Source organism: Lissotriton helveticus, chromosome 1_2, assembly GCF_964261635.1.
Source record: "Lissotriton helveticus chromosome 1_2, aLisHel1.1, whole genome shotgun sequence".
Taxonomy (NCBI): Eukaryota; Metazoa; Chordata; class Amphibia; order Caudata; family Salamandridae; genus Lissotriton; species Lissotriton helveticus.
Genome location: NC_136058.1, coordinates 442292193 through 442314605, shown reverse-complemented (window position 1 = coordinate 442314605; position 22413 = coordinate 442292193). Strand labels below are relative to the sequence as shown.

The window sequence follows — 22413 nt, the reverse complement described above, 5'->3', positions numbered from 1 at the left end:
TTGGTAGACTCCTTCTTCTGGTTACTGTCCTGATTCTTAGGCCTAATCCTGGTTCTGACCCATTTGTCTGCCTTCTTTCCCAATTCTTGGGGAGAGGTCAGATCAGAGTCCACCAGGTGCTGGTGTAAGAGCTGGTTCTGACAATTACTTAGGATCTGCTCCCTCATAATCAAATTATACAATCCTGTAAAGTCATGTACTTTGCTGCCATGTAGCCAACCCTCCAGAGCCTTAGTTGCACAATCAACAAAATCAGTCCAGTCCTGAGTCTGTGTCTTCTGGGTGTCTCTGAACTTAAACCTGTACTGTTCAGTGGTTAAGCCAAACCCATCTATCAGAACACTCTTCAGGACTTTGTAATTGTTTGCATCCTCATGTCTGACAGTGAGGAGCTTGTCTCTCCCTTTCTCTGAAAAGGAGTACCATAAGATTGCTGCCCACTGTTCCTCAGGAACCTGTTGTACCATGCAGGCTCTCTCAAGAGCAGTCATCCATTTGTGGATGTCATCCCCTTCTTTGAAGGGGGGCACAATCTTTGTCAGGTTTCTACTATCATAGGACCTGGGTTTCTCTTTAGGAATATTGCTGCCACCAGTGGCACCTAAGCCACACAATTTTTGCTCTCTTGCCAAGGCAAGTCTAGCTTGAGCCAAGGCTACCTCCTCCCTCTCTATCTGGAGTTTGACAGCCCTCACTCTGGCCCTATGCTCTAGCTTTTGAGAAGCACTCATGCCTCTCTGTGATTCTCTGGAGGCACTAGAAATATGAGAGTCCCCTGAGGGAGATCTCACTCTTCTGTTGCCTGGGAGAATAACATGATGGGATCTGCGGAGGTGCTGGCCCTCTCCATTCCCCAGTAGGTCCAAGTTGGCCTGGCTAAGCCTGGCAACTGGAACCTGGCTACCCCTCTGATCCTGATCTTCTAAGTCCTCACTTTCTGAGTCCTCCTCCTCCTCTTCTTCATCATCTTCCTCCTGAGGGGGGTCAGTTACAGGGGGGTTCCCTCCATTTCCTGTTTCTAGGGAAGCTTCCTTTGCCCTTTCTAAGTCATCCTGCTCTAGGATTTCTACCAGGATTTGGCAGGTGGGGCTTCTGCCCCTTTTTAACCCTCTTGCTTTGCACAAGGCAATCAAGTCTCTACGGGTTAGTTTGTCATATCCAAAAGTTGCCTGGGTAAGGTCAACTGTCACAGGAGTAGACCCTGAGGCTTTTCCTGTGTCAGACATGGCTGCTAGTGAGGTGTAAGTGGTGCACTTACCTACACTAAGTGTTTCCCTACTGTACCTTGCTAGTGAGTTGTAGTCAGGGTGTGCTAATCCCTTTAATCTACAACTACTAAGTTCAGTAGAACTTAATATGCTAAGCTTTTGATTTATATGTACCTACAGGTACTTGATGTGATCTTTCAATTTGATACGAAGATTGCAATGGTAAAACAACAGCAAGCTCAAATCCGCACCGCTGCTCACCAATGTGAGAAGTTGGCCTGATAGGTGATGTTTCCAATTCTGGAACCACCTATTATCAGACCAAACAATCCCTTATGGTGTCTGGTTGTAAGTCAACCTTATTAGACAAGCTATCCTAGGGGTAGCATGGACTAAGCAGCCTAAAGGCTTAACTTAAGAGGTCGTGTTAAGCGAGCTGTTTTACCACATACAATCCTGTAATATCAAATGAAAGGACACCACACAAGTATATATTATAAAAATATATGTATTTATTACTAAAAACAATCCCCAGTATTCTTTATGAATAAAGGGGCACAAGCGTTAAATCAAAAGCACTGTTTAAACATACAAAGTTGCACAATTATGGATGAGGGCAGGGGGCCACTCAAACCATATACTAAACAAGTGGTATAAGAGATGCCACTCGAGCAGTGGTTAGGCCTAGGGCCTAGGGAATCGCTGGGAGCAGTCAGGACAAGCAATGCTGAAGTCGGGAATGGCCCTCGGGATTCGGGAGATGTGCGGAAAGCGCACGCACGCACCAATGTTAACCAATGGTGCGTAAAAGTTGTAAAGTTAAAGTTAAAGGACACTTCCGCTGAACCTAGAGGAACAAAACTTAACACACAGACCCTAGAGGTGTGCACCAGTGTGGGAACACCGGCGGAGCAAAGTTACCTCACCCACAGGAAGTGGGTGCACAGGGTCGAAGTGGCGTCGGGTTCTGACACGCAGGCTCTTGGTGCTTGAAGCTGAAAGGGCTGCAGGCGGGTTAAAGATGAAGTGTCCGGTGGAGTCCAAGGGTGGACTCAAGTCGAAGGGTACCTGAAAGCAGAGGGGACAGAGTCTGGGTCACTCAGCAGTGACCAGGGTGGAACCAGGACGGAACCAGGCAATGTCGGGCGCAATCAGGTGGTCGTCGAGGAGCTTCTCTTCGCTGTCACGTGGGCTCTGGGGCATCTGCGACATCCAGGAGCAGGTCACGATCTGTCCCACGCAGGCTCTCACCGTCGGTGCAGTCGGCTTCAAGTTTGGAGCAAACAAGCCTTGGCAAGAGCAATCCACGCTGGATCGGAAGATTGCTTCTCACTCGGACCAGGAAGGTCAGAGTCGGGGCTCCTTTTCAGGGGAGCTGGTGTGGATCTGGAGCAACCAGATTCACGAGTCTTCTTTGTAGTTTCGTCGGCACAGGGACCACTAGCCAGCTGGCAAGTGACCGGGTCAACGCGTTGAGCCAAATGGAGCAGAAGGGCCCCACGCAGCACTCGTCGAGTGTGGAGGGCCGAACTTCGGCTCAGGAGTAGCTCAGGGTGGGGGCTTCTCAAACCCCGGTGCACAGCTTCGAGGGTCACTCGTGGGCTGCACGGTCAGCGTCTCGTGGTCAATTCAAGATGGCGTGCCCCACGCTTCCGGTCGCCTCCACGGGTCTCAGCTCTGCAGGGACTGTGGATCGGGCTGTTGGAAGGCAGGCAAGCTTGATCTCGTTGATCTCAGTTGCTCGAGTTCCGGCGGGAACTGCAACTAAGTAGACGTCGAGGGCTGGATGGTGCCTGCTGCTGCAGGGTGGTCACTCCTTGACCACAAGGGAGATTCTTCGGGCTTCCACGTTGAGATGGAGGGCGAAGGGTCCAGAATTTCGTTTCAAATGTTTCTTCCAGGAAATCTGATGTGCATTGGCACTGCTCCCACTCTTATTCGAATCTGGGGGGCGTGATTACCTGCTAGGTGCCCTCCTATGGGTGGGACCCAGGAAGTGGGTGGATACACCCCCTTCCTTTGATCCAGGCCGCCCTGGCACGAGGGCTGGAGTGCCCCAGAACCGGTTTGGCCGGATTATGCAAGGGGCAGCCTTGTGCGCCCCAAGCAGTGTCTGGTTTCTTTCAAACCTCCCTGCTACAATCCACTATCTCCTGTCTGGAGGGCGGTGACACCCTCCTGTGACAGGAAACCCTTTGTCCAGGACCCATTTGGTTGAGTTTCGGTCAACTGCAGGGGTCCAGACATTTGTCTGTGGCAGAGGCATCCATTTTGTGGATCTAAGGTCTTTGGAGAAATCAACCGCATTAAAGCAAAGTAACATGTCTTACCCCTCTAGAGGGGTGGAATGCTATCCCCGTCGCCAGAACTGGCGAGGGGATAGTATTCCAAATCGTATGACACCTTACACGACATGTTTTGATAAAGCCAAACCAAAGTTGCTATATAACCGCGAGGATTATAAGGCACTTAAGAGTATATGGTATGGCATTATCCTGAAACAGCTTAGGGAGTTGTTCCCGACAGCTGCAGACAGGCTCGGCTCATGCTAGAGCTCCATCTCACATGAAACCACGCACTCTGCCTCCAGGATTGATGAGGCCTTCCATAGGAGTGGCTCACAGGTTAATATGTGTCCAGATATAGGTTTAGATATAGGTATACTATATCTAAGCAAGGGGTGATTACACCACCTTACCCCAGCTGAGTGATCAGCCAGTTGTGTCAATTTAAGAACCAGCCAGGGGTGGCAAAAGATATGCTGCAGCCCCTGGTAGGCCTTGGTGGCCCCTATGCCCTGGGCACCTATAGTGCATTATACAGGGGCTGACAAGGAGTCCATTTCCAATTGTGGTATGTACCTAGGGTACATGGAATCTATTTTACAGAGAGAGCAGATGGCCTGGGGCCCTGATTAGCAGGGAACCAGGTCAACTAAGTCAAAAACCAGCTAAACACAGGCAAAAAATCCGGAGTAACCATAGTCAGGTAGCCACCTTCCTACACCTCCCTTCCGCTCCAAAGCCGCCGAGATCATCTGTGGCATACCCAAGGGCTCATCCCTCAGCCCAACGCTGTTCAACATCTACATGGCACTGCTCGCCCATGCCGCTCGACTGCATGACCTAAACATCATCTCCTACTCCGATGACACCCAGCTCGTCCTCTCCCTCACCAAAGACCCCCTGGCCGCCGAAACCAACATCCACGAAGGAATGAAAGCCATCGCCAAATGGATGAGAAACAGCTGACTGAAGCTGAACTCGGAGAAGACGGAGGTCCTCATCCTCGGATCCACTCCCTCGGCCTGGGACGACTACTGGTGGCTGACCGCTCTAGGAACTGCACTAACGCCCACCGACCATGCATGTAACCTTGGGGTCATCCTCGAATCGACCTTCTCCATGACAAAGCAGGTCAACGTCGTCTCTTCCTCCTGCTTGAACACCCTCCGCATGCTCCGCCGGATCTACAAGTGGATCCCCACCGCAACGAGAAGGACGGTCACCCAGGCCCTTGTCAGCAGCAGACTGGACTACGGAAATTACCTCTTCGCAGGAGCCTCGGCCACACTCCTTAAACGGCTCCAATGCATCCAGAACACCTCAGCATGCCTGATCCTTGACATCCCTCACCACAGCCACATCACACCCCACCTAAGAGACCTACACTGGCTCCCCGTCAACAAGAGGATAACCTTCAAGATCCTCACTCACGCACACAAGGCACTCCACAGCACTGGACCAGCATACCTCAACAGCCGACTCAGTTTCTACACCCCACCCCGCCAGCTCCACTCCACCGACCACACCCTCGCCACTGTCCCCCATATATGTACCTCGCGCCAAGACATGGAACGAATCACTGACAGAATATTGACCTACAAAATATCAAACTACAGAAATATCGATGCAGGAATATCGAAGGCAAGAATATCGACATACTATCTACAACATGTTAAGTACAAAAATATCGAGAAAAAAAATATCAGTGTTAAAATAATCGTAATTAAAAATGTCAGTTTTTTTCGGTAAACAAAATGTATAAAATAAAGTAAATAATACTTATAAATAAAATAAACATAGTTAAAAATATTTACTAATGTTTAAATTGAATAAATAATACATATATAATAATAAAACATTAATTACACATATACATAAAATATATAATATATACTTACTTAATAATATGTTTTAATAATTATTTTAATAACTTATATATTATTAAAAATATTATAAATTACAAATACATCTACACACTTAAAACAATAACATAAATAAAAAGTAAATAATTATGTTTAATACGCTAAAATAATTAAATATACTATCAATATTTATAAAATTCATTATATACTACATTATCTAAAATAATACAAATAATATTAAATAGCTGAAGAAATAAAACTACTATTCAAAGTCCCAAAAAAACTACAGTAATTAAAATGTTGGATAGCGTAGGGCTTAAAATTACTATTCACACTCCAGAAAATGCAACAGTAGGAAAAGCGTTGGATAGCATAGGGGTAAAATTTACTATTCTCACTCCAGAGAGTGCAACAGGCGGGAAAGCATTGGCTAGCTTAGGTGTACAAATTACTATTCCAACTCCAGGGAGTGCAACAGTAGGGAAAGCGTTGGATAGCGTAGAGGTAACAATTACTATTCCCAATCCAGTGCAACACTAGGGAAAGCATTGGATGGCGTAGGGGTAAAAATGGCTATTCCCACTCCAGAGAGTGCAACAGTAGGGAAAGCGTTGGATAGTGTAGGGGTAAAAATGACTATTCCCACTTCAGAGAGTGCAACAGTAGCAAAAACAATGGATAGCGTAGGGGTAAGAATTACTAGTCCCACTCCGCAGAGTGCAACAGTAGGGAAAGCGTTGGATAGCGTAGGGGTAAAAATTACTATTCCAACTCCAGAGAGTGCAACAGCAGGGAAGGCGTTGGATAGCGTAGGGGTAAAAATTGCTATTCCAACTCCAGAGAGTGCAACAGTAGGGAAAGCGTTGGATGGTGTAGGGGTAAAAATTACTATTCCCACTCCAGAGAGTGCAACTGTAGGGAAAGTGTTGAATAGCGTAGGGGTACAAATTACTATTCCAACTCCAGAGAGTGCAACAGTAGGGAAAGCGTTGGAAATCGTAAAGGTAAAAATTACTATTCCAACTCCAGAGAGTGCAACTGTAGGGAAAGCGTTGGATAGCGTAAGGGTAAAAATTACTATTCCAACTCCAGAGAGTGCAACAGTAAGGAAAGCATTGGATAGTGTAGGGGTAAAAATTACTATTCCAACTCGAGAGAGTGCAACATAAGAGAAAGTGTTGGATAGAGTAAAAGTTAAATATAACATACTTATAAATAATTTTTGTATTTAAAATAATTAATAATTTAGTTTTTTAAATAACTCTACATCATTTACAAAAACCCATTAATAATTATTAAAAACATAACTACAATTGATAATTAATTAACAGTAAATTAATAATAAATATTAATTAATATATATTAATGACCAAATAATAAATATTGAACAATAACAAATTTTTCATAACAAAAACATATTAATTATTAAAAATTGATTAACACTTAAAAAAAAATAAACAATACAATGCTTTTTTATACCCAAAAATACTTTTTATGAAACATTAATTACCAATTAATAAAACATAATTTCCAATGAATAACAATTAATTACCAATTAAAAATATTAATTGCCATTTAAAAAAAGTAATTACCAATTAAGAAATTGAATTGCCAAATAAAAACATTGATTACCAATTAATAAATTAATTTAACATTTTAAAAATATTTACCAATTTATAATTAAGGAAAAAATAATAATTATCAAAACCAATAAATAAAAATACATCATTACTTAATTACAATTAAATTACTTCCCACCCAATTCCCCTGTAAATCCATAACCCGCTACAGAACTTAAACGCAAAAATTAATTAAAATTAATTTATAATTATAAAAAATTAGTAATTAATTTAGTATAATTAAATTACTTCCCACCCTATTTCCCTATATTTAGGCACAACCCGCTCCGGTATTAAAACACAAAATTGACTTAAAAATAACATTATTAACATATAAAAATAGTACACATATAATATAAAACAAGTAAAATACTTAACATAAAACATATAACACATACATATTAAATACATAATAAAATACATAACAATAATACAAATATCGATATTAGTAACATCAAGATTAGTAACATCATCAATCCATTCCTGTTGTCCCAACACTTGGCGCTGTAGCTGTGTCAGTTGCATTGCTTGCTCTTTATGCTATGGCACCAGCGAGTATATTATCTTTAACGGTGGTGGCAAGTTTATCATGGTCTGCTTTCAGAAGAGTGAATCCTGTTGTTGAGCCAATTTGGTGCTCTATGGATTTTCTTGCGTCCCGAACTTCCTGTAGGATTTAATCTAGTTTGTCGGGTTCTGAAGTCATGTTTGTTGGTGGGACACAGCTCAAGGAAGGCTGATGAGAGGTGGGGGTCCGTATCCTCCGTTTGTTGTTTGCCTGTAGTTGTGGTCGTCTCCGGGACTTTCCTTTTGGGGCGTCCCATTTTTATTTGTTTCCCTGCACAGCACCAGGAGGCCACACAGCGTGCCTACGGGTAGAAGTGTCTATTTGGGCGCAATGTCTCTGTTATTGCACGGGGTGATGCACTGACGTCAGCAGCAGCTCAGTATGGTCTGTCGTATGTATGGTTCTAGCCTGAACCAGTGGGCCCCTGTAGGCGATTCTGTGTATACTCTCCGGGCGGATGCAAGCTCTGTTGAGGCGGCACTCCAGGAATACATCGGACCGTTTTTAGAGACCACTACATATTGAAGCATAGACATTGGTGGAAGATTGAGAAGGAGGAGGATTACTGGACCAAGTGTAGCTTTTGAAGTATTGGAGGCCCTTCACTGGGAGTTGCTATATTATACTCTCGCCATACTGTTCCGGTGTTTGATACATCCTGTAGAAACCAAGAATATGTGCAAGATATAAGAATAGAGGCTTCCGAATTTCGAGTAATTGTCATACTAGAAAGGATTGATGGGGTTTAATCCCCGCAGATGCTGAGATTGGTGTTTACACCTAGCTGAGGACTGTCTGGCAAATCTGTTTTCTATATCTAAAGATGCATATCGGCACCTATAAAGAAGGTGCTTATACCTATTGTTGGAGTGTGTGTTTTTACCTTTCCCGGGTTGAGTGGCATCTTTTCCCCCCATACTTTGGGGCATTATATCTGGCAGGTCCTGATGAAGGTGGCATTCTATCAGCTTGCAGCCACCGATACGTGTCGACCACGGCCTATATAACATCCTGCCCTTGTGCAGTTTCTGTCTTTGATCATCACAGTTACTTTGTTATTCTGTAATTGTGTTCCCCAGATATATTATGAATGTGAAGGTGTGTCTGGATTTGTGTGAGTTGGGTATGAAAGGGGTGGTGTGATGTTTCTGGTTGTTTTTTTCTGGGCTTTCATGTTTGATTATATGTATTGTTTTTCTTATTTATGTTGATCTGTGACTTTACTATGTTTAAATATGTTATTTGTAAAAATATTTATGGATTTGTATAAGCTATGAAAAAATATTTTGATAAAATGAAATGAAAATAAAAAACTGTATATTTTTCAGATATGTCGTTATAATTTTCTCTGAGTGGGTTCACACACCAGCTTGGGCGCTCACAGTTGACCTTTGGGATTAATTCCTATGCATAAATAAATGTGGTCATGAGGGAGATTTTTTCTTAGGTCTGTTTATTTTCCCCTCTTCTCCCTGACCTTGTTCTGTATCTTTAGAGGGGGTCCCCTTCCTTTTTTGCAATGTCTTCGGTAGTTTCCTCCAACTCACATCCCCCACCCCACTGTGTCATTGCACAGGTAGCTGACAAATGAACCCTCTACTTTTAAGTTGGTGATTCTCTTTCAGGCAGTTAGTTCGGTTCCATTCTCGAGTTGCCCCCTGTTGTATGCGGTGTCCACTCTGTCCCAAGCCTGAAGTACCTCCTGGAGTGCCTTTTTTCACCCTCCAGTGTGTGCGTGCTGCAATGGGGGAGGAGCTCAGTGACCTAAGTTGGTAGGTGCAGCAGAGTGTCTTGCTTCCCTCAGTAGGCCATATGATGCGTAACTCTTCACACAGTGGGGATTCCACCGCCCAGCGTCAGGGAAGGCCCATGTTTAAGGGCAGTATCCTGGGGCCTACTCAACATGTTTGTGTATATAAAGTAGTAGGAGGGTGGATGGGGGAGAACTGAGAGTCTCTACTCACCGTTTTTCTTTCGTGGTCTAGCATAGCCACTGCATGTGTGTTTGTCCCAGGCCAGTCACAATGTAGGACAGGGCCCAGGTGTCGCCCCAAAGTGCTGCCGGGCCGCCGTTAGTCCTGTGCAGAAGGGGTGTTTGGGTATTTCACATACCCAGGGGGAGCTTGCAGGTCTTCGCTCACCCACTGGAGATCGCAGCCAAGTCTGGTGTTGCGCAGGGGCAAGGTTGTGAGCTGTACCGTGCACTGTGCCAGTTTACTGGCCTCTGTTGCCGGCCATCTGACCCCCGGGGCCCCACTTAGGCCTGCCTCCACTCTCCAGCCTCCTGCTCGTCATCTGTCCAGTGGTACCAGGAGTTCAGTACAATGCAGGTTTGGGGGAGGGTGGATACAACATTCGGCAACCGAAGCGGGAGAGGCGCGGGCTTGCTCTGTGTGTCATGCCAGGGATGGGTCCAGAGTCCTCGGTGATGCTGCTTCCAGGGTCCTAACCGGCACCCAGGGCTTTCCCGACAACCCCGTAATGCAGGGGTCCCCTGTCGGTCAATTGCCATATCTTTCTGTGCCATCCTAGCCTTCGTGCTCTCTCAGACCGGTGCTGTCTCCCGTATCGGGAGCGGGTGAATTGGTTAGGCCCTAAATGGCGTTGGCACCGGCCTCCGTTGCCGGCCCTCCATCCCCGAAGCCCTGCACAGGTCTGCCTCCCTTTGCTTGTCCCCCCTCTGGTGAGCCCAGGAGTTCAGTACAATGTAGTTCTGGGGGGGAGAGTGGACACAGCCTTCCGCCACCAAAGCAGGAGCGGCGCGGGTTCGCGCAGTGCGTTATGCCGGGGACGGGTCCGGCGGCCTCGGTGATGCAGCTCTCAGGGTCCTTGCCCGCACCCATGGTTAACTCTATAGCCCGGAATGCAGGGGTCCCCAACTGGTTGGATTATCGTACCTCTCTGTGCCGTCCTTGTCTCCGTGATCTCTCAAACCTGTGCTGTCTCACCCGTATCGGAATCAGGCGTTGTCAGCACAGTCTCTTTGTTTGGCTGCCCACAGGTCGCATCGACTGTTTTGGTGTGGGCATATCATCCGCCTTCCGCTGTGCAGTCACACTTCTCTCATCTGGGTGTAGGATGCGTCATAACAATGCCGGATTTAGCAGCATTAGTTGGTCCGGGCGTGGAGCTCTCTCAGAGTGTGTCCCCTATACACAGCAGTTGGTTACGCTCCCGTGGTTGTGAGTGACTGTATTGGAGAGGGAATGTCTGTGTGAGTGGCTGTAAGGGTGAGTGAATGGTAGTATGGATGTGTGAATGGTTATGTAAGTGGTTATGTCAGTGTGTGAGTGGTTGTATGGGGGAGTGAGAGGCTGTCAGTGACTGTATGGGTCAATGAGAGACTGTGTCAGTGGCTGTATGAGTAAGTGAGTGGGTGTATGGGTGGCTGAATGGTAAATACGTTGGTGTGTGAGTAGTTGTATTGGTGAGTAAGTGGCAGTGTGAGTAGCTTTATAGGGGAGTATCTGGGTGAATGAGTACCTGTATGGGTGAGTGAGTGGCAGTGTGAGTTTCTGTATGAGTGATTGAGTAGGTGTGAGAGTAGATGTAAGGGTGTATGAGTGGATGTGTAAGTGTATGTATATCTGTATATGTGAGTGGTTGTATTGGTGAGTGAATGGGAGCATGAGTGGCTATATGGGTGACTTAGTGGGTATGTAAGTGGCTGTATGAGTGAGTGGATTTGTGAGTGGCTCTTTGGATGAGTTATTGGTTGTGTGAGTGCTGGTATGGGTCTGTGAATTGGTATGTGAGGGGTTGTGTGGGGTTGGGAGTGGGTGTATGAGAGGTTCTGTGGGATGGGAGTGGGTGTGTGAGTGGTTGTGTGGACGTTGTCATTAGCGATGTCACTGACCATGTTTAGCAGCATGACCATCTCGCAGCAGCACCTTGCAGCTCTCCTCCATGGTCAGCGGACAGCCCTGCCTCAGCGCCTGGGCCCCCTCTACATGCTGTATTCAAAAGAAACAATTGCTGGACGGAATGCCAGACACTGGAAACATTCACCCCCAGTCACAAGGATCTGGGTTTAATCCATCATTATTTTGCTCACCACACCACGACAGTTTGGACCCAGCCATGTGCAAATCAGTCTCAACCCTGTTCCTTGTGGGAACAGTCCAGCCCAAACTGCCATGCCAGATACTCCCTGGACTGGAAACAAGCATCCTGGGACCGGTTTCAGGGCATCACCCTTCATCAGCCAGGCTAGCTTGAATCCAGTGGTGTAGTGAGCATGGGACCTACGTCTGGGCATACCCTTCCCACTTAGGGTGGCATATTCAAAAGAAACAATTGATGGACAGAATGCTGGACACTGCAAACATACACCCGCAGCAACAAAGATCTGGGTTAAATCCATTATTCTTTTGCTCACCACCTCAGTTTGGACCCAACCATATGCAAATCAGTCTCAACCCTGTTCCTTGTGGGAACAGTCCAGCCCGAACTGACAAGCCAGGTCCTCCCTGGACCGGAAACAAGCATCCTGGGACCGGTTGCAGGGCATCAGCCAGGTTAGCTTGAATCCAGTGGTGTAGTGAGCACGGCACCCATGTCTGGGCATACCCTTCCCACTTAGGGTGACATATTCCATCAATTGTTGTTGGTGACGGCGACCTCTGTGCTCTGTCCTTGTGTATAGTTAAAGCACTGTTCAGTGATCTCTGTTGAGGGGCTGTTGGGGACAGATATGATTATGTCAGTGATTCTTGAATGCTAATCTAGTGGGCATTAGGCCCTTTTGTGACATGGGCACCTTTCTGCTCAGTCGCTAAAAAGTAGCAGGTATCAGAGCTTTCTGCCTGTTACCGACCCACTGTGTGTCTTAAGTTATCGCGTCGCCGTCCCTCATCCCTGGCCAAGCAAGATCGGGCTGAAGATTTAGTGGGAATGGCCCCTCTAGAGCACCAGGCCAAGTTAGGCAATTATCCTCTGTGCTGCTGTAGAGACCCTAGTACTTGAAATTCTACTTCATTCCCTTTTCGGTGTCATTCTCTGCCATGCCAGTAGGGACGCAGCTTCCGGGGGTGGTATTTGGGGCGTTACATCTCACTAGTAAATGTATTTTCAGCTAAATAGTTGGGCACAGGTGCTTTTAGTCGGGTATGGTGAGATGTCTGTTGCATTTCAACAGGAATTTTTATCGACACACACTTTTCCCTTTCTGTTTTGAAAGTCTTTAACAATGTTGGTTGTATGACAAAATAACGTGTTTTCTCTCACTCCGCATGTGTCTCCTTTCCATTGCCCCGTTAGGCCCTCTCCTGCACATTATAACTCAGCTCCATTCATGGAAACTCTACAGCTCACCCCCTCCAATCTTACTGCCCAAGCCACGCTCCTGCCTGCCAGTGTCTCATTATTACCTATTTACTTCAGTGTCAATGAGGTGTGTGCTGGTTTACATGTGAGTGTCTTTTAGCCTGTGTGTTTGCTTATCTGTGCATGTTTGTGTGCATCTATTTGAATATCTGTTTGTGGGTGTTAGTTTGTTTCTATTTGTATATATGTGTTTGTGGGCACCATTGTGGGTAGTTAGGTGTCTGTAAGTTCATGTTTGGTGTGTGTTTGTGGGTCTGTGCATCTCTTTGTATGTGTATTTCTTTGTGGGAGCACTCCTTTCTGTCTTTATCAATGTGCTTAACCTCTTCCTTAGAAGATAGAAATCCTCTTTTAATTAGGTATTCCCTATGCCTGCCCTATACATTAAAGCACACATTAAATTACATTAGCACACACAATTTTCTATGTATTCACAATCAATTATTTGGATAAGATTTTCAGTGTAAAAACTGTACTTGTAAATCATTATTGTTATCACAAACACAGATTGTTTATCCTCCACTCCAACTTTCAAACACAATGCGTAAAATAGAGACATAGCTTCCATTGGTGCAGCAGGTGCCATCGCACCAGAGTCCACTGAACTCTAATTATTGCTGGATTTTACAGTTTAACACGGTCTTGTCATAACTTTTGGACAACTTAACTAGATATGGTGATCTCCTGTATGTGGTGCAAGTACACCATATTAAGGACTTAAGAGCCCTGTTCCTTGGGGCAGTTTACTTGAGAACCATAGAGGCTCGAAGGGGGAGCAGCCATAAAGACAAGCCCAGAGCAGTCTGGAGGTCGGCTACCGTGTACCCTCTAATGCCCTCACTACAAGTAGCCTCTTTGTTTACTATGGGAAATATGCAATCCAGAAATATCGAGAATCTATTTACTTTAACGCTGAAAACTGCCAACCATAGAAACTGAGCAGTTATAGTTACCTGGGCTGACAATAATTTACACTCCCCACAATGCACAGCTTATAAAGCAAGCAGAGAAACACATGAAAAAATTATGTCCTGCCCGTAGAGCGCAGGATTTTAAGCTGCTCCCTATGGGTAGGAACAATACTGGCTCCCGCTGGCGTCATGGGGACTTTGGGGGCAATCAACATTGATCATGTGGGTGCCCTGGATGGGCTTAAGGGCACCCACCATTTACTGGCAGGGCCATTTTTGTAAATCATTCATTATGCATGGTCAAGGCATATGCATGGTAAAGGTGTTACGTAGTAAAGGCATACGTGTTAATGGCATTGCAGGGTAAAGGCATACATGTTAAAGGCATTTGTTGGCATCTTTGACATTATAATTAGTCTAATCCTGCACTATCTCTTGACTTGAAACTAAACCCTGGGCCTTGATAAACTGAACACAGACAGCTCAAACAAAAAGTGTAAAAGCAGGTTTAGTGGAAATGTCATGTCACATTGTCATCACATGCCATTTTCCCAGTGCATTGTACCATTTCCCCAGCTTTCCCCAGATAAATGGTGCTATGAACCGTATAGCACTACTCGCCAGTACGTTTAGAGGGTGATCCATTTCTCTTCCTACCCTGGAGGGAGAGTTACTCCCGCATTTTGTTGAAGTTGAAGTGAAACTCTAACTGCTTCCAGTGTCAAAAATAGTCAGATTGGGGTCTGTGAATGCTCACTTGCTTACAAACTGACAAGGTGAATCATGCATGCAGTACAGCTACTAGTGTGTGATTCTGCACGTGCAAAACATGTACACCTGGCAGCTATCATCTGACTAGTTTTGTTTTCAAAATTTTTTTAAAGAGCTGAGGATACAGACAAGCCCACTGACACCAAGAGAGAAACAGTAATAACAGTTATTCACAGACCCTGACAAAACCCCTAGGCCTGCTCATCATGAGATCAATCTCCCTCCCAAACATTCTTGCTCAACTATTCACAGGCATTCTGGCACACAACTTAGTCCGTTCATAATGGCCTTATTGCTGCAAGCCACAGCAGTGGTGAGTTAATATCGTGCTGTTAATAAAATTGATAATTTCCAACACTGTGAAGACACTGGATGTAGGAAGGTGGATATCTGACTATATGGTTACCCCAACTCATTTCTTTTCACCGCTATTCACTTCACGCAGTAGCATAAACTATGGTCCTGAGGAAGCAGTAGGAGACCAATAGGCTCTATATTCACTACAGAAACATGTCGACCGAATATCAATTCTAGTAGTTATTTGTTTACACTACTATGCACTGTTTTTAGTTTTGAGAGCAGATAGGACCTCAATAAAATTGTTTGTCCATTTCCACTACCCAATTTTAAACATTTTTTGCACTTAGCACATATTACTTTTATCACTTTTGGCACTGCTAGTCAGTTTACCCCCTGATACCATAGTACACCACACTCACATTTGAGACATCTTGTTAGACTAGGCTACTACCCGCCTAATCTACTGTGGGTGCAACCACTTTTCTTCAGGATGAAGGATCCCAAATGATGTAGGGCGGTACAGGTTGGTAATCTCATGGGAATAATTATTTCACCACGATTCACCCTTAGTGGATTTCGCGGCTGTACCTTTTGACACACAGATAATTTTTGGGATAGTTTGCTTTTTGACCCATTGTTATCCTATTTGTTGGTATTCATAGTGGGAAGGGATGATAACAATGCTAGGTCGATAAATATTCCCTTTGACCCCCTTGTATTCTTTTTATACCCCAACTTTTTGCCTTGTGTTTTGCTGGTTTTTGACTTAGTTGGCCTGGGATCCTGCTATTCGGGGCTCCAGGCTATCTGCTCTCCCTATAAAAGGGACTCCATGTACTTTAGGTACATACCAGGTTGGGTATTGGGTCATCTCTGTGAGCCCCTGTGTAGTGTACCATAGGTACCCAGGGCATAGGTGCATCCAAGGCCTACCAGGGGCTGAAGCATGTATTATGCCACCCCTGGCTGGCCATCCAAACTGACACCACAGGCTGATCACTCAGCTTGAGTAAGGTGGTGTAATCACCCCTTACTTAGATATAGTATACCTATATCTACCTTTATATATAGACACATATGCACCTATAAGTCACTCCCATGGTAGGCCTCGACAATCCTCAAAGCAGAGTGCTTGGTTTTATGTGAGAGGGTGCCCTAGCATGAGCTGAGCCCCTCTGCAGCTTTCAGAACCATGTCCTTATAGCTGTTCTATGATATAGCTATACCATATACTCTTAAGTGCATTATAATCCTCATGGTTAAATGCTAAATTTGGTGTGGCTTTATCAAAACATGTGGTGTAAGGTGTCAAACACTTTGGAATACTACCGCCCCCACCAATTCTGGCAGCAGGGGTAGCATTCCACCCTTCTAGAGGGAAAAGACATGTATGTTACTGCTTTACCCGGTTAAAGTTAAACAGAGCTTCAGCATCAAAAAATGGATGCTGCTGCCACAGACACGAGTCTGAACTCCTGCTGCTGGACGAAACTCCAGCAAGGGAGGCCTGGAAAATGAGTTTCCTGTCGAGGGAGGTGCTAGCACCTCCCCAGACAGCCTATAGTGTATTGGGGCAGGGTGGGTTGAATGGAACAATGCTTTTCCAGACACTGCATGGGGCACACAAGATGCTCCATGCATAGCCCGGTTCAAACCAGTTACTGGGGCACTCCAGCCCCGCTCTGGCGCGATACTGGACAAAGGGAAAGGGGTGTAACCACCCCCTTCCCAGGTCCACCCATAGGCGGGACCTAGCGGGTAATCCAGCCCATTTACTTACTATAAAGATAGGTGCTGTGTCCCCAGGACTTTAGATTATCTTGGAACGAAACTCTGAAATGAAACTCTTGGACCTTCGACATTCTATACCGACTAGAAGACTGAAGACATCTCCCTTGTGGTCAAGGAGTGACCACCCTGTTTAAACAGAGACCCCTGTCTTTAGTAACAAGCAAGGTAAAGGCGGCAGTTGGCATTTGAGCTGATCCAGTGTGAACAGGAAAGCATTGCGGAAAAAGATTTCCGGAGTTACCTTTGTCATATATACTTCCTGAAGAGTTACCTTTGTTATACAGTTCATAAAGAGTTACCTTTGTTATTCACTTCCTGAAGAGTTACCTTTGTCATACACTTCTTGAAGAGCTACCTAAGGTAGATACTTCCTGAAACTGAATTAACGGCAGCGCTTCCTGATTCCTCTCTTTTTCCACAATCTGTTCTGTTTAAATGAAATCTTATCCATGTGTATCTACCCAAAACTGTACCTCTAGCACGAGTGCTCTGTAGCTGCCCTTTCCTTAGTAATTTACTCTGAACAATGGTAAATCACTGCCTTCTCAGAAGTAAATAAGATGTGACATGTCCAACCACATTTTTATTAAATATCCATGTATGGTAAAATGTTCCTTACTATATTTCAAATTTGGTAGAGAAGAGATGTCTTATCCAGCTGGTTAAATATTGTGTATTCACATTCTATTACATTTGCATTTAGTAATATTACATTTCTTTAAATCCAACAGAAAATAGGCCTTAAATGCACGGATTGATTATGAATAATGAAGATAACACATCAAACCTGCAAAAATTACCAAAAATTAGGAGCTCCAAAAACATCAATGCATCAGAGGCAGAGGACAGATCCAGAAAGACGCAGTCAAAGGCAATTCAGTGAGTGTCCGAGTCTGAGCTCTGCACCTCGACACCCCAAGACGAAGAAATGACCTCAACAAAATTAAGCCAACAAAACTGACAAACCACCTGCTGTATAATCAAGCGTCCAACACCAGCTTTGATCATGAGGCCGGTATGAGAGTTGGAGGAAGGTCTCGTGTCTATTTGGGATCCGGAGCTTGGAACAAACTCCCTCTTCAGCTTTGAGCTGTTAGCAACATGATAATGTTTAAAAAAAGGTTGAAAACGTGGCTTTTTGTCCATGTTTGAAACAACCGGATTTGCTTTCTTTTCTGACCTGTACTTTGCCCCGGGACACTCTTTGGAGTAGCTGTACACATTACGAGTCGCTTCACCATCATGATATGGCTAGAGCAGTGCTTCGCTATCTAAACTGGCAACAGACCAGCATTCAGTGCTCTAGGTGTATTGTTAAGTCTTTCTAGCCAAACCACAGGCACCAGGGAAAAGCACAACGAAGTGGAGCCTAACAACTGAAGGCTAAAGGAAAGCGGAGATCTGCTCTCTGAAGTACAGAGTATTGTCCCAATTTGCACCTAACGGAAGGAAGTTTAAGCTTTACCCGCAAGCATGCAAAGCCATTATCCAATCTAAAGATGCAATCACCCACACGGAAGCCTTACTGATATTATGAATGTGGCAGGTATTTAGTGAGTCTTGTATTTTATTGTTAAATCGGAAATCAAAATATAACACACATACAGGGAATGTGAAAATAACGCAAGTAAGTAGTTTATTAACTATGCTGACCCTTCAGGAAACACGGTCAGGAAAAAAATCATGCAATTCCACTGAATATGTCAAGAACTTTAGCCAATTAGAAACCATAAAAGAGCATCAGCGAATACAAACAGGGGAAAAACCATACCATTGCAATGAATGTGGGAAGAGCTTCAGTCAAATTGCAAACCTCCACACACATCAGAGAATACACACAGGGGAAAAAGCATACCATTGCAAGGAATGTGTAAAGAGCTTCAATCAAATTGCAAACCTCCACAGACATCAGAGAATACACACAGGGGAAAAACCATACCATTGCAGTGAATGTGCCAAGAGTTTCAGTACGTTAGCAGAACTCCAAACACATCAGCGAACACACACAGGGGAAAAACCATACCATTGCAAGGAATGTGGAAAGAACTTCAATCAGATTTCACAGCTACACGTACATCAGAAAATACACACAGGGGAAAAACCATACGATTGCAGTGAATGTGTGAAGAGCTTCAGTCGGTTACAAGAACTCCAAACACATCAGCGAACACACACAGGGGAAAAACCATACCATTGCAAAGAATGTGTAAAGAGCTTCAGTCAATTATCACACCTCCGCAGACATCAGAGAATACACACAGGGGAAAAAACATACAATTGCAGTGAATGTGTGAAGAGTTTCAGTACGTTAACAGAACTCCAAACACATCAGCGAACACACACAGGGGAAAAACCTTACCATTGCAGTGAATGTGTGAAGAGCTTCAGTCAAAATACTGGCCTCCACAGACATCAGAGAATACACACAGGGGAAAAACCATACCATTGCAGTGAATGTGTGCAGAGCTTCAGTCGGTTAGCACATCTCCAAACACATCAGCGAACACACACAGGGGAAAAACCATACCATTGCGGTGAATGTGTAAAGAGCTTCAGTCAGTTAACAGGCCTCTGGAGACATCAACGAATACACACTGAGGAAAAACCATACCATTGCGGTGAATGTGGAAGTAGCTTTAGGGATCTATCAAACCTCCACACACATCAGAGAACACACACAGGGGAAAAACCATACCATTGCAGTGAATGTGTAAAGAGCTTCAGTCGAAATACAGACCTCCACAGACATCAGAGAATACACACAGGGGAAAAACCATACCATTGCAGTGAATGTGTGCAGAGCTTCAGTCGGTTAGCACATCTCCAAACACATCAGAGAACACACACAGGGGAAAAACCATACCATTGCAAGGAATGTGTGCAGAGCTTCAGTCGGTTAACAGACCTCCGGAGACATCAACGAATACACACTGAGGAAAAACCATACCATTGCGGTGAATGTGGAAGTAGCTTTAGGGATCTATCAAACCTCCACACACATCAGAGAGCACACACAGGGGAAAAACATACCATTGCAAGAATGTGGCAGTAGTTTTACTTACTCTTCAGCATTAAGAAATCATCAGCGAGCTCACAAAGAGGAAAATAATCTTTTAAATGCTATGAATGCTTGAAAAGCTGCAGTCCATTATCACTCCTAAGCAGGCATCAGCGAACACACACAGAAGAAAAGCCTTCAAATGTAATGAATGTGAGAAGAAATGTAGTCAATTATCAAGCCTATGTAGACATCAGCTTACACACACTCTGTAAATACCGTACAACTGTAGTGAGTGTAGAAGTACCTTTAGGTCATCTTTCGCATTAAGGATTCATCCGTTAATGCACACAGAGAAAAATCCTTTCAGGTGCAGTGAATGTGTGAATGCCTTCTGTCAGTTATTAGACCTACGAATACATCAACTAACACACACAGAGTAAAAAAGAGCATTGCAATGAATGTCAGAAGTGATTTTGTCAATTGTGAACACACCTGGGGTAAACCATACAATTGCACTAAAATTGTGATGAGCTTTTGTCAATTTCTGGTCCTACATAGCCTCAGCGTACACACACCTTCATTTAACTCACTTAGAATAATTCCTAGAGATGCAGTAAATTCAGAAAAAAATTAAGAACATTAACAATATTATTGACTCATCTGAGGACATAGACAGGAGCAGAACAGTGCAGTTATTGTGAGATGAAAGAATTACAGGAACAAATATATTATTATGTGGGATATTCAAATACCAGATGAATGAAGACTCGACTAGAAGAAAAGAAGAAAACCAAAGATTTGTAGAATAATAAAAGTGTCTGTTCCCAGTGATTGTTCACTTCTCTACACATAGAAAAAACAACTTGATATAACAGGAAATCCACCAGGAGACTAGCACAATATGGAATAAAAGAAAAGAAACACTGGTGGTTTTTATTTAGCGATGAGGAGTTACAAAGAAAAACATCCAAGTGTTACTGTTCATGCTACCTGTAAAAGTGTAGGGATGAATACGATACTGCCTGCACATATTGCTATATTAGTATAAGTGAGTTAGTTGCTCAAACGCCATTTTGCTGCTTTTGCACATGACACTACATGTCTCTGTTTTTATAAAGGCAAACTGCTTGATTTTCCTTCACATGAGAATGATCTGTTTTTCACATCTCTGGACTCACACTGCGAACTCAAGTCTGCACAAAGTGTTCAAGGTTAAAATAACACATGTATGCTGTTGATGCAGGTTGATCGGCCCACGCTCTAAACACAACACAAACACAGCTGCTCATTTCTGAAACTCAGGTGCTTTTAATATTGCACTGCATGCATGAGACTAACACTTGGAAAAAACCTTTCCATCAACAAAGAGCTGTACTGATCTGGGATGTGATTCACTTCACCTGACTTTGGAGGTATGCTGTCCCCGTTTTAACCTTGAGATCCTCTATTATTATAATACCTAGCAAGGGGAGGGTGGTACACAAGGTGCTATAGACCTGGTTCCACTATCATTATAATATGATTTCTCCCTTTGTATTTTATGGAACTGTAACAATGCTGATTGTATTGATTTTTTGCATATTTTTACTTATGTTAGCAAATATACTGCATCTTAGAGCACGTAGTTGAAATAAACATTTTAAACTATACCTTGTCTCTGATTACTCACATTGCGGACATTTATGAGAATAAAAATGAAAGTGTTCTTGATTCCCACTATTCCTGAGAGGTCCTAAAGTCACTTGTTCTGGGTTGTCTAATCATTGGTAGCTTTGCTGTAGTACTGAGAACGAATGAGACACTGATGCTAGTTGGATAGGGGTTCTGGGCACTGAGGTGGGTTTTTGGTACACCACAATACACTGAGGTCCTGGTTTCCAGTGCATAGTTCTGTGCATGAGCAGAATCCCCGCAACATGGCGCCCAACGTCTTGATTAGTGCTTGTATCTGTATCACAATACCCTCACCACTGTTTCCGGTTAACAGGCGTGACGGATTAACCTACCTATACGAATGTGTTATAGGTTAATTCAAGCTTGAGATTTAAAAAAAGGTTCATGTTTTGAATAACTACCCTTTTTGTGCTGCAATTTATATAAATTGTTTTTCTTCTCCATATCCTTATGTGTGATATTGATATAGCTCAGCATAGTCGGGCAGCGCTCCGGCGTCATCTGACGCAGTTTGGAGTACCAGACGATGGTATGTCTGTTATCTTTGTGGTGAGTGCTGATTCAGCGTTCCCCTTTGAGCTTTTCTACTCTTGGGTTACGTTTCCTGCAATAAATGCGGATGAGGATATGTTCCAAACATACACTCACACAGCGATTCCTATGAACTATACTCCATATAGTACACAAGAGATTCCAATTTCGACATGGCAGCATCGTGTTTGGTTTAATGGCACCCTCCCCCACACTGTAACTCCGTTTCGGTTAGGTCCCTTGTCAATTCCTGGGGCCACTTTGCCAGTCTTAGCCGGGTTCACACCATATCCACGTTATCTCAATGCCCCGATTGACGACTTGTGTCAACTTTATACCTCTTTTGTTGGGGTACATAGGGCTTTAGTTCATTATGTTTCTTGCAGCGCAACAAGTTGGACTGGCCGGGATGCCGATTAGTCCCGTCATGGTTAATTCGGTTAATTCGGTAATGGGAAAGCACCCCCAAACTAAGTACGAAATGCCTTATTGGCTTGCTTAGAAATTTGACCAACTGGAAGCAGTGTTTCCTAATACCACTCCTGTGGAAAAACACAGGATTCTCAC

General features: G+C 44.3%; 1 protein-coding gene across 1 annotated transcript in view; it reads left to right on the top strand.

Moving 5' to 3' along the window:
• LOC144807686 (uncharacterized) overlaps positions 1 to 21290 on the top strand; it is a 61639-nt gene extending 40349 nt beyond the window's left edge. Inside the window, exon 2 of the mRNA XM_078673327.1 lies at positions 17372 to 21290. Within this exon, the coding sequence (XP_078529453.1) occupies positions 18178 to 19692 (1515 nt within the window). The 5' untranslated portion in view covers positions 17372 to 18177 and the 3' untranslated portion in view covers positions 19693 to 21290. The remainder of the gene's footprint in view (positions 1 to 17371) is intronic.
• The last annotated feature ends 1123 nt before the right edge of the window (positions 21291 to 22413 follow it).